Source organism: Styela clava, chromosome 13, assembly GCF_964204865.1.
Source record: "Styela clava chromosome 13, kaStyClav1.hap1.2, whole genome shotgun sequence".
NCBI lineage: Eukaryota > Metazoa > Chordata > Ascidiacea > Stolidobranchia > Styelidae > Styela > Styela clava.
This window is the reverse complement of record NC_135262.1, coordinates 12557889-12569883: the sequence shown is the minus strand read 5'-3', so window position 1 is coordinate 12569883 and position 11995 is coordinate 12557889. Positions and strand designations below refer to the sequence as shown.

The window sequence follows — 11995 nt, the reverse complement described above, 5'->3', positions numbered from 1 at the left end:
CGAGCAACTATTTATACGTATTTTTACATCATCGTGTTGTAATTTCACCGCTTGTACGATGTAAAATTACATATACTGTTGCATAATCATAAAACAAACATACGGTTGTTAAATATACAATGAATTATACGTAACATACAAAAACGGCTGTACTGAAAACAGCTATCTCGCGGTTATGTTAAAATAAGTCCACTTGGTAGTAATCAAAAGCATAGAGCTCAGAAGACAGTCTTCCACATATTATCAGCAAAATGCATGCCAATAAAAAATACATTGGTGCGACGAATTTGGTTCCAAACTGATACAAATTTGGCTTCGCGTCATAAGGCGCAAGTCATACAATGCTACGTAAACCTGCGGCTTCGTATGTCATCTCCACATAGAATTTATAGCTTACGATAAAAAAAAATCCTAATATTGCACTTAATATTATATCGAGTGGAAGGATATTTTATTTTAGGCATCATGTAAACTGGTGATTCAACCAGAGCCATTATATAATGGCTCTGATTCAACTGACAGCACTCATTCTCAAACGGCAGTCACGACTCCAACTACTGGCGAATCTGAAGGTTGTAAAACAGAAAGTATGGAGAAAGAAGTACCGTTACCTAGGTTGTAAACTCTGGACTACTGGTGCTTGTAGACTACCGGTAGATCTTCAGGTTTTGGAAGGTGAGTTAATTTATGCCACATCTGTCATTATTAATCAATTTTGCATTAATTGGATTGGCCTGTTAACTACAGCATTGCCGTACTAGATGTCCCATCCCTGCATTTAGACAATGAGCTATTGTAGGCCTACTGCTGTACTGTACCATATTCTGTTGTTTTACTTTTAATTGCTCATGTTTAATCTTTGTTACCGGTATTCTATTTATTGGAGTTCTAAACCAAGGTAGTCTACACCAATGCAGAAAGGTCTCTTATTTTTTAAAAATTTCAGACAATGTTAGCCTAATTCTTAAAAAGCAGAAAAGGATTTACAATAGCCTATTAGCAGACTGGTAAAATTGTAATTTCAGTTACCCTGCGATTTGAAATGACTGATTCGAGATTTGAACTAGACTAATCTAAAATAAAATGCATCTGGAAAGACATCTCTAGTGAAACTGCAAGATTAGCTACTGCAGTAGACAGTCATGAACTTTTCATGCCTATATCATTTTCATACATCTTCAATCTGCTAATTCTTTTCAGTTCGAAAGTGGACAAACATATTCTGCCATTTTACCTCTGGGGCATTCACATTTGGCCCTTATCAAGTCTGTCATTGTATCAACACTACAAAAGAATTTCTGGAAAGATGAGGAACTGGTAGCCTATTGGTGTTTCTTTTTTCGATGGCAATGGTATGGACTTAACTGTTTAATAAAAAAAGCCTTGCTTATAAATATGAGCATCATGTTACTGACCTGTATATAGTGAGCCTCCTTGCACTAAGTTGATTTTTGTGCAATGAATAGACAAAAAAATTCAAATATAGTTTTTTGTCTTTCTATATAACAATTTTCATTGTTTGGAGAAATAATGATATAATTGCGAGCTTCAGAAATGATATAGCCTATAATAAATTTAACTTCTTCTGAGCATTGAATATACTATGAATCTACCACTTTGCTAATGGAATCATTTTACCCCAGCAGATCAAGTTATAACATATGTAAATATGTTGACTTCTCACTCAACTACTTACATTTTATACCAGCTATGCCCTTTTTTTTCAGCCGAATTGCCAAGATAAACAGCCTGTGCAAGAAAAAGTGACAGAGGGCCACTGCAATGTTGAATCTTTTAGATGGTTTCCACCTATTTGAAGAGATGAAATGAACTATTTTGCTGGCGGAGACGATCACTTCTCGAGTGTATTTGATACTATTTCGTTCAGTGGCGTAGCCAGCCCAAAATTTTGGGGGGGGCCAAATTTGAAAATTTTAGAAATTATATTGAGTTTAAAACACCCGTTCTTCAAGCGCAAAACAACAACAGTTGGTCAACAAGCAAACTGATTCAATTACTCAGCTGGATATTGTGAATACAAAATCCATTAATAAACAATTTTTTATTTGAAACAACAAATATTAACAACGCAATTTAAATAAGTAAAATACATCGCCCCGATTAAAAGTCCATCCTTCGCTTCCCGATAACTATGCTCGACACAACTCGATTAATTTTCTCCTCGGTGACCATTTCACGGTGACAGTGAAGCACACACAAATCAGAAAGGCGATTGGACGTCATTGATGAGCGCAGCCATGTCTTTACCCGTTTCATGCAGGAGAAAGACCGCTCAGCCTCAACGATGGTTGCTGGTAGCGTCATAACGATCTGTATTGCGGTGTACACGCTTGGATAATCTCGAGAGCTCAGAAGAAGCCCCTCCAAACATTCGTCGTCAACGTCGGAACTTAAAAAAGTTCTCCACAGTCTCACTTCATTCTGGAGGTTATCCAATAAATACAGATGCTCTACCTCATCCACGTGAACTGGTTTGTTCGGTGGAAGAATTGATAGCAATGAAAAAAATGATGGGTTGTCAATGAAGCGTTCCCGAATAGAGCAGCTCAAGCCGTCGACGTATGGGAGATATACGGAACGTTTAAAATACTGGGATGCTGAATCAGCACAGACATTGTCGCGATACACTTGTACTTCGACTACTCTGGGTATTGTCAACTCTTTCAAGCCAGCTATTTCACAAGCTTCTTTGTAAATATTCAATGCGATTTCAGAGTCATTGCGTTCTTCAGCGATAACGCTCTGAAGAGAGGATGTGAGGTTCTTTACTGACGGCACACTGACTCCGACCGCCTGAAGTGCGCGCGCTAGTGACTCCATTAGTGCCGAATATCGACCAATCAAACATACGGCGTAGATAACCGACGACTTTTCTAGAGCAGATTTCAGAGAAAAAGCCTTCGCCCGCGTCTCACTGTTAGCATCTCTCGCCAAAGAATCAAGAGCCTCAAGTACTCGTTTGAAGTTGCATTTGAAGATTCGGATGCTCTTGTACTTCTCAGACCATCTGGTGGGGCAGAACAAAGGGATGTTAATTCTTAAACCCGCGCGCCTTTTAGGGCTCTCCCTGAAAAAACGAATAGTCTCACGAATGATATCACAGGTGCTTCTGATGATTGCAACTTTACTTTGGTCATTTATGACCAAATTCAAACAATGAGAAGCGCAGTGCACAAATATTGCGCGCGGATATTTATCACGAATGCGTTTTTGCACACCGCTGACGTGACCTGCCATTGTCGTTGCACCATCATAGCCTTGCCCCACAAGTTTTTGCACATCCACTCCTATACCAGAGAGGTGGGTCAAAATATTTGAGGAAATTGATTCGGCAGAAACAGAATCCATTTCCACTAATCCTGTGAAGCGCTCGCACACTTCACCACCTTTCACATACCTCAAAACGATGCTTAGTTGTTCTTTCCCAGAAATATCACATGATTCGTCGGCTATTACGGACCCAAACGATTTATTAGCCTCCATAACGATATCTTGCACTATCATGTTGCTTGCTACCTTGAGAATTTCATTTTGTAATTTGATCGAAGTAATTTGGTCATCAAAATTCAAGCGTTTCGAATAAAAATCCGGCGAGAACAAATCAAGACCGAGCAACTGACCGAAAGCTTGCGAAACAGTCTTTCCCATACTGCTCATAAGAGCGAACGGTCAAGTCTTTGTGACGTAACAATGACAATCAACAAGCGTGACGAGACGAGATGCCACAAAACTGGTGGATTAGGAATGGAATTCTTGAAAATTTTGGGGGGGGCCATGGCCCCTCTGGCCCCCCCCCCCCTGGCTACGCCTATGATTTCGTTGCTGATATTTGATCACATATTTTATTAAAAGTGATTTCTTTTCAATTGTATTTCATTTCTTCAAGTGCTGGCATGAGGGTTAATCGAGTTACTTTGCGGATGTTGTTTAGTTTTACAACTTCTTCTTGTAGTTAAGGTTAGCATCGCTACGGCTGTAAAAATCGGAGACATCCAACCCACTGCTTTTGCCTAGTACATACATTTGGTTGTAAAATTACAAGCGCTTGCAACGATACAATACATCTGAAGTTGTATATTGTGTTCACAACGAAGTGCATGGCATCGCTGCTGCCGCGCGTTTGGTTGTAAATCGCCCTTAATATTTTTTACAGTGTAGACAAAGACACCTTCATTGATTTTATTTTAGATTTCGAATAGTATATACAAAACTCCAATCAAAACGCTCTATGCCTACAATGACTAACACTATAAAAAATAAAATAAAAAAATTGCAAATTATATCCATTTACGTCGACCTCAAATTATTAAAAACAAACATGATATCGTAAATTCGCTTCATTGATACATTTCTGACAATTTTTGATTTTACGATCATCAACACAAATTCTACAAATCCTATTATGGGTTAATTGAAAAGTAATTATTTAAGTCGTAGCCATGGAAATGTACATTCTATTGTGGGATAATATTAGTTTCGTTGAAGTCGGCTTGCCAAAATGGTTGAAATTAAATTTATTGCATAATTCGTTCATGACAAAGATAAATAGTTTTTAACGATTTTGGGTAACTTTTGGGTTTCCATTGATAATGCGCTATTTAGCTATCCTAATAGACAAAATATGGTAGTGTTTTTTCGTTAACAGAAACTACAAAACGACAATTCATTGAAATGATAAATTAACAGTTTTAAAGTAGATGTTCTTACATGTTTTTGCGCATAACAATATATTGTCGACATACATGGTTTTGAATTATTTTCTCATTATCCCATTCAATCTTAATTCAAGTCTTATTTACAATCCAATTCAAAATGCTTTCACAGTCGAAGTATGCTATGTTAATGAATGTCATTATAATAAGAAGTATATATATATGTACAGCGGGAAAACATTCTTTCAGCAGTCTATTCCTTTTAAAAAAATTTTCATCCATTGTCATTGTTGGAAACGTCGAATCTCATTGTCATTAGTGTTTCCCGTCTTCCTCTGTTGTGTCCATCCTCTAGATTGAATAGATCAAGAATGTAAAATTTGCTTTTCTAATTTTATTGTGGATATCAAAAGTATCCGACTACATTTTGTTGAGCTATGTTCGACGATTTAGTAGGTAATAATAAGTTGGTCCACACACATTGATAATGCAGTTCATAGGATCTTATAGAAACGGCGTATTATAAAAAGCTGAATACAGGGAAATGTAACTATAGATCTGCGTTAGAATACGTGTTTATTTATTTATGCATATAATGATTTTATAAATTCGAGGAGTAGATTGAATTACCAACCAAGTGGATGGTGGCGTTCTCTAGTTTGTCTCCTCCGATGAGTTCCTCGTTTTGGACCTGAGGTGGGAAATATTTTGGTATCAAATAGAACAATGTCATGCCGTTACTGATAAGATACAGGCACAATATGAAAATAAAATCTTTTTGTTGTCACTATTACATGATTCCTAAATACTTCTTTGTCATGGGATATCTCATAATCTTCAACTCTTACATTTTCAAATAAACTTGTGAGTATGTGATTCGATAGATGTAGGCAGAATTCAGCTACATCACAATGGTTCTACCTATTATAGAGTAAAATATTCGATTCATTTACCCCATCCCCGCGCTAAAATGTTTTAATCGTATCAAAGACCCATTTTTTTGTACTTGATTATACTTATGGAAATATTAATTTGTAAGAAATGAAATAATCTAACCAGGTCCGTCAGTTGATGGATATGCAACTGTTGGGGGCACAGTGTAGTCTGCGGTGGGAGGTGGAATACGACTCATCTCCTGGCGGTAGTCGGGAGAAACTGAAAATAAATTTTGACTTATTCCTTTTTGTGCGCTTAACTGTTATCTACGATTCTACGTTGAGCATATTCTTCAACCAAAATTTTTTCTCAAAATCTCTTAACAGATTTAGAAAACCTGTTAAAAATCGATGCCGTATCAGTAAATTAAAATGTGTTTGTTATGGTGATGTAACAGTTTGATCACATTCGTAAAAAAGCAAACATCTGTCGCACTTTTGCTAGCTTTTCAAATTCTACTGTAACAATATGGCATCAATTTACTTTTTATTTTTATGACGACTTGACAATATTTATCACAACTTGGGTACATAGTATGAGTATTAATTTTATTTATACTTAACAGAATAACAATTCGAACGAGGGGGTCTGAAGCGAAGACAAAGGGTACAAATAAATTCCTTAATTCTATTTGACAGAAATACAACCATTATATTTTACATACCACTTGAAATACGATATCCAGGAAACTGTCTTTCATGCGCATCAAATTCTGTAAATATACAATGATAAATTGAGGTACTGCCATATTTTTTGACCCATTTTCTCTTTTGTAAAGAATTGGTATACAACGCTAAATTTTGAGCAGAGTTCTCAAATTCAGTGCGAAGATAATTGACTATCTATTGATGAAACAAGTTCATTATTGCTTCATTGTCATGCTTCCCAAAAGGATGATTATACAAGCGGAGTGAAATTATAAAAAGCTATTATGTTCTAAAAGTAAAGGCATTGAATATCTCCCCGCACCTGTTCTCGCAACGTATTGATTCCGTCGGTACTCTTCGCTTTGATTGTAATCAGAGTATTGTTGATGCACATATCTAGCATTCGGTTCTTCTTGAACTGAATTATAAAGCGTTAAAAAATGAAATTGTTGTACTACCCAATCTGGTGTATAATTCAGTATATTATGTTTGTGACAAGCGTGTTACGTCGCAGGGATACAATTCTTATGTTTCAAACCACTAACCTTTCGACGACGAGTGTAGTTGCTGGTTCGTATATTGTTCACCTGCAAATATTAATGTTTTCGTGTGAGTACGTGTCTATAAAATTGTGTTAAAATGTTCAATCATAAATTAGAGATTAAACTATGTTGAGTCGTCGTAGACATCTATTTTGCGACCATGACCACTACTAGTCAGGGTAAATAGATTAGATGAGATCAATGAAACCCACCAATCGCTGGCAAAAGCCTTTCAAATTAATAATAAAAGTCAAAGGATTTTAAAAGAGACGTTGGAAAATATTTTAAATTCGCGGTACAATATGAATGACACGTAAAAATTGCCAAGCAGAAATCCAAATACTCACATTATATTTAATCATATTTAGATACCAACCTTGGTTCGAATTCGGATAGACTGGGTTGTTTGTAAAAATACCAGCTCTGGATTTTCTTGAAAATGTTTTTTCTTGACGATCATCTGTCAACGTATAATATACTTGAAATGTATACTGAATTTAGGAACCACGCCAAGAAAATATGGAAAAAAATATATGGTTTTATTAAAATGCAATTTTTAGTAAAATATGATGATAAATATTCATCATGTGGGATATTTACGATTGTTCTAATATTCCTCGTGATTGTTCTTATTCATATGTTAAAAAAGTAAATGGTTTATGTGGTATTCGTTGTGCCCACGGAGATCAAGTCTGTGTCTGGACTCTCTAGAGATATGAAAACCCTCATGAGAGATATGAAAACCCTCATGAGAACCCGCTTTTGAGAACAAAGTACATAAAAAATAGTAATAATAATCATAGGAAATTTATGTACCAGGTTATGTGACAGACCTACCTAGGGGCGTATAATACATTTCTCCGTAATTCATTGGCCATCTTCTGCTGTTGTTCTTTCCAATGTCATTTTTTATTGGGTACCCTTCTATAAAAATCAAAATTTATTTACGTTGGATTTGTCAATTCGCGCTGCACCCAAAATATTTTATGTCACTTCTAAATAATCAGATTATTTGTCCAGACTCACACACGAGTTACTTTTTCTTACTATGATGTGTTAATATTATTTGTGTTTGAATATTTTCGGTATTAGTGGTATTTTTCATTCGCTACGCAAAATCAAATCGAAAATGAATTTCAAAGAGCAGAAAAGCGTATCAAATAATCATGTCAGATGCGTTAATAGTAGCCAAAGGGCTTACAAATTGACTATTTTCTTTGGGAGTCTGCTATCTTCATATTTTCTGTATGGTTATTTAATTTGACGATTTTATTCTCACATTTTTTGACAATGAATATTGTCGAAATTTGTAAGATAAAGTCATGCCAGACCAGAAGATTTCAAACTGAATAACATTCATATATAGGAATTCACGTTTTGACTATTCGTTTTTTATATTATTTTGGTATTGGTAACAATAATATTAAGCCACCTTCAAATCTCGGCGTTGTTAAAGCATCAATGGCGGATGAAGTATCCATGTCTTCACTGTCAGTGGGACCTTTTGTATAAAAATTTAAATGAAGTAAAATGATTATCATATAAATAAAAAAAAATTGAATTAAATAATGTGGTAAACTAATTAGCATCTATTGTAACAACAAAAAGCAAAAAGGAGTGCAAGCCAAACCGGTACATACCAAAAAGCTAAATTTATATAATTTTGGATATAATAAAAATATATCAGAACACCGTTCTTAAAAAACCGTAAAGAGAACAAGCGAGAGTCGTCGCAATGTGTTCATTTTGACAAACTTCAACAAATCAAGACAATACAATAATTCATTACTGTTTAGTTTAAGTTTAATATTACACTCACATTAATTTTTTTAAGCTTTTTCCAGTAATTATTTAAATTTGCAGGTAAGCTTCGGTAATTTTACGCCTACGTAAGTGACCTTATACTTAAAACCTAGTTTCTTACGGTGATGGGGCACTTCAAAAATACCGTATTTCTCCGCGTATAAAGGGGAGGGACAAATAACTTTACAAGATACTTAATGTCAAATAACATCACATCATGATTGGCAGATGTTCCACAGGCAAATACAATAAACATATTACCATATATATATATAAAAATACCTACAAGGCAAGAGAGGACGGAATTTTGATATGCGTATCATACATGGAGTGCATGGAAAATTCTCGTTAAAAATGTACTAAAACCTGGGTGCGTATTATCCACAGGTGCGTATTATTCACAAAGAAATATGGTAATTAGTTGTAATCGGTACATACAATTATCGATCATTTCTTCGTCCTCCGAACAATACTGATCTTCACTTGACGAAATATCGTCCTGTAATAAATAGGAAATACAATACTGCTTCTCTGTATCGTTTTTTTTTTGTTGAAAATTTTGAATCTTTTCGGTTTCAATCAAGTATAACTACGATAGGTAAGTACTTGAATACTAGAAATGAAAGTTTTAAACACTTTTATTTTATAAAAATTCTAATTTTCTGCATCGTTTTCACTTTAATAATTATAAAATTTAAATGTAATATTGCTTATTGCATTTCATATTACACACATACATAGAAAAAATAAATAAAAACCTTACTTGATAAACTGGATATCTGTGTTTGTTGCGTTTTTTCTAAAAATGAACGCACTTTACATCCATATCTACAACTAGCATTAGACGAAATGTACATAAATGTGACTATGTAAGCACGTCAGAGTCAGATTGTTTCATTTATTTATACGTATTATTCATAATAATCAAATCTAAACATGTGAGCCACGGAACATCATAATATATCGACTCCAAACCACTTTTTTACATGGCGTACTCCGAATTGATAAATCGGATGAATATTTTAAGAATGGTAATCTATATAATTGCCATATTATAAAGTATATTTAAACTTTATCTCTAAGCTGAGTGTAAACGGCAAAATATTTGGTTTGTGTGAAATTGTATAGGAACTTTTGTTCAAAATAAGAAGTTGCTATGGTGACTGCACTTTGAGGATATATAAACATTTTGTAGCGCAATAAATGCCAACAAATAGTATAGTATAGTCGCTCGAATAACAAAATTAAATTAATACTTTTGGACGGAATTGGTTAGAAATTGAAAGTTTTGCGGCTTCCCGGTGACTTTCAGGTACATATGACAACAATCTATCAGTCACTCTTCTAAGTAATCTATTTCCATCCTGAAAATACATTTACCTGTGCTTAATGATAAATTTATTACAGTATTTTATTAAAATCATAATAAATCTCGATTTCTGGAAAACAAATCTAATATTGTTAAAAATTTTGAATTTGTTCAAAACGTTGAAATGTGTTATTCAGTATCCCACTTATTTGATTTTTTACTGACTTTTTCTTGCAGCTTAAGTTTAAAAAAGTGTAAAACCCATTTTGTGGCTCTGTACTTCCAAACGTATTTTATATACGGATGTTACTGGCAAATGCTTATCCTAGCCAGATATATAAAATCATCATTGAATCCACAAACCTGATATGCTATGAGTGAGCTGTTCACTGCAGGCTTAGTCTTGAACCATTTGATCGCTAATTTCTGAAATTTTTTTGGTTGTAGTTAGATCTTCGACCATTTACAAAAGATGTCGCTGACAGGATAACTTGTCGATACGACTTTTGGTACATTAGAAAAGATAATAAAGGTAAGAATCTAAAACGTTTCAATTTGTATCACTACCTTTGAAGATTGTGCTTGTTGCAGCGATTGTTTGTCTGCTTCAGTAAACTGCTCTTTGGGTTTTCTACAATCTTTCAAGTAAAGTTTCTTCTGAACTTTATTTTCCATCAAGATATTCATCAGTAATTCAAAACTTTTTTCATCAATAACATTGTCATTTATATTAAGTAGTTGCATCTGTTGCAAATAGAAGAATACATGTAGGGAATACATATAGATAGCTAGTGTTTACGCACGTTTAACAACTAATTACTTTATAACCTGACTTTCGCAGTAACGAATGGAACGCAATAACGTGAAAATGTGATTTTCTTTCTGCTTCGACGGAAGCTCCAAACTTGCTATAATCCCTCGGTCAATCATGTCACGGAGAAGTTCGACACATCTACCATCACATTGATTTTCCCTGATATCCAATGACAACGGCTGTTTTGTTGTTTGAAAAAAAGATTACATTTTCATACTGCAGATGGAAATTTCATGGAATAGGATCAGTGTGAATAAATACGATTCTGAAGGGAAATTGTACACAATGAAATAATTAAACGAATATCACTACTCACCGTTGTGTCAACGTACGGGTTGCTTGAAATAGCCTGAAGTAGTCTTGCCAGATCATCCGCAGTTTCACAGCATTCTCGTACACTTATTTCCTGCAGTCGATTTCTTTTCATCAAATTAATCAGCAGAATTAACTCTGGATATTCAATACGATCCAACTTGATGACTTTGAGAAAAAACGGTTGCTTAATTTTATTCAAATCTTTTTTGATTTTTTCCAAATCTTTGGAGCTTTTAATTTCTTTTGAGACCAGTTTTTTTGTCGACATTATGAGAGCTGCAATTAATATTTCTGACCACTAAAGTTTAAACATAAATACAAAATGAAAATTAGAACTCAAACTAATGTTTCTCAAAAACGATGGATGTGCGTCCTATTTATAAAGAGATCTAGACGCTTGTCACTTAGTGGGTACATATGATTGTGATATCAATCACCTACCTCCCCCAATCCTAACCAATATAATAACTATGTTTTTATTGTTCCTTTCGGATATTAGACCTAATTGAGAATAAGTTTGCGGCTATTATCACAAGTTGAAAAAAAAAGAGAATTCATCACCACAACCGACAAAATATGCTTTTAAACAAGAATTTTTCAAGACGTCAGCAATCAGCATTCTGTTAAATTTAGGTTTTTTTTTCATGTACTTGAAGGATCTTCTGCGGGTCTATTCGACAGAATTTATAGACCATCGATTTTGAAAGACATTCATGGTTCCGCTTCTCTTTGTTTCGGACACCATGACGTGGTTGTAATGTATTCCTTGGAATCAAATTACACAAATTCTACAATGTCAACATGATGCAACGCGTAGCAATAGGAATTTCTTTTCATGTACCTGAAGGGCCTCCTGCGTGTCTATTCAACAGAATTGGTAAATCATCGATTTGAAAGGCCTTCGTAGTTCCGCTCCTCTTTGTTTCGGACACCACGACGTGCTTGTAATATATTCC

At 34.6% G+C, this 11995-nt stretch overlaps 2 protein-coding genes and 1 long non-coding RNA gene across 7 annotated transcripts; 1 reads left to right on the top strand and 2 right to left on the bottom strand.

Moving 5' to 3' along the window:
* The first annotated feature begins 537 nt into the window (after nucleotides 1–537).
* On the top strand, nucleotides 538–1862 carry LOC120336724 (uncharacterized). The gene is made up of 3 exons (XR_005568860.2): nucleotides 538–675; nucleotides 1201–1352; nucleotides 1728–1862. It is a non-coding gene; the product is annotated as an uncharacterized LOC120336724 (long non-coding RNA).
* A 259-nt stretch (nucleotides 1863–2121) lies between these two features.
* Nucleotides 2122–3669, bottom strand: LOC144431380 (zinc finger MYM-type protein 1-like). Its single transcript, XM_078119451.1, has one exon. The coding sequence runs from the start codon at nucleotides 3667–3669 to the stop codon at nucleotides 2122–2124; it is 1548 nt and encodes a 515-aa protein (XP_077975577.1).
* A 517-nt stretch (nucleotides 3670–4186) lies between these two features.
* On the bottom strand, nucleotides 4187–11698 carry LOC120333041 (uncharacterized). 5 transcript variants are annotated; one of them, XM_078119590.1, is made up of 16 exons: nucleotides 11041–11667; nucleotides 10739–10903; nucleotides 10478–10654; nucleotides 10274–10336; nucleotides 9858–9965; nucleotides 9365–9400; nucleotides 9040–9100; nucleotides 8231–8299; nucleotides 7636–7722; nucleotides 7175–7258; nucleotides 6802–6843; nucleotides 6579–6674; nucleotides 6274–6321; nucleotides 5730–5828; nucleotides 5308–5364; nucleotides 4187–5024 (listed from the first exon to the last, which is right to left on the bottom strand). In XM_078119590.1, exons 1-16 carry the CDS (start codon nucleotides 11305–11307, stop codon nucleotides 4948–4950), a joined length of 1536 nt encoding a protein of 511 aa, XP_077975716.1. In that variant the 5' UTR covers nucleotides 11308–11667; the 3' UTR covers nucleotides 4187–4947. The 5 variants fall into 5 exon arrangements, with proteins under 5 accessions (XP_077975716.1, XP_077975719.1, XP_077975717.1 ...); XM_078119593.1 differs by lacking the exon at nucleotides 10739–10903 and having other exon boundaries at nucleotides 11041–11698; XM_078119591.1 differs by lacking the exon at nucleotides 5308–5364 and having other exon boundaries at nucleotides 11041–11689.
* Nucleotides 11699–11995: the final 297 nt, after the last annotated feature.

Bases quoted from the DNA above. Each gene is read 5' to 3' on its own strand.
- LOC144431380 (XM_078119451.1), bottom strand. From the start codon at position 3,669: ATGGGAAAGACTGTTTCGCAAGCTTTCGGTCAGTTGCTCGGTCTTGAT.
- LOC120333041 (XM_078119590.1), bottom strand. From the start codon at position 11,307: ATGTCGACAAAAAAACTGGTCTCAAAAGAAATTAAAAGCTCCAAAGAT. The intron at 10,655-10,738 runs GTTATAAAGTAA...TATTTGCAACAG, and splicing joins TTCGTTACTGCGAAAGTCAG to ATGCAACTACTTAATATAAA. The intron at 9,101-9,364 runs GTAAGGTTTTTA...TATTTATTACAG, and splicing joins ACAGATATCCAGTTTATCAA to GACGATATTTCGTCAAGTGA.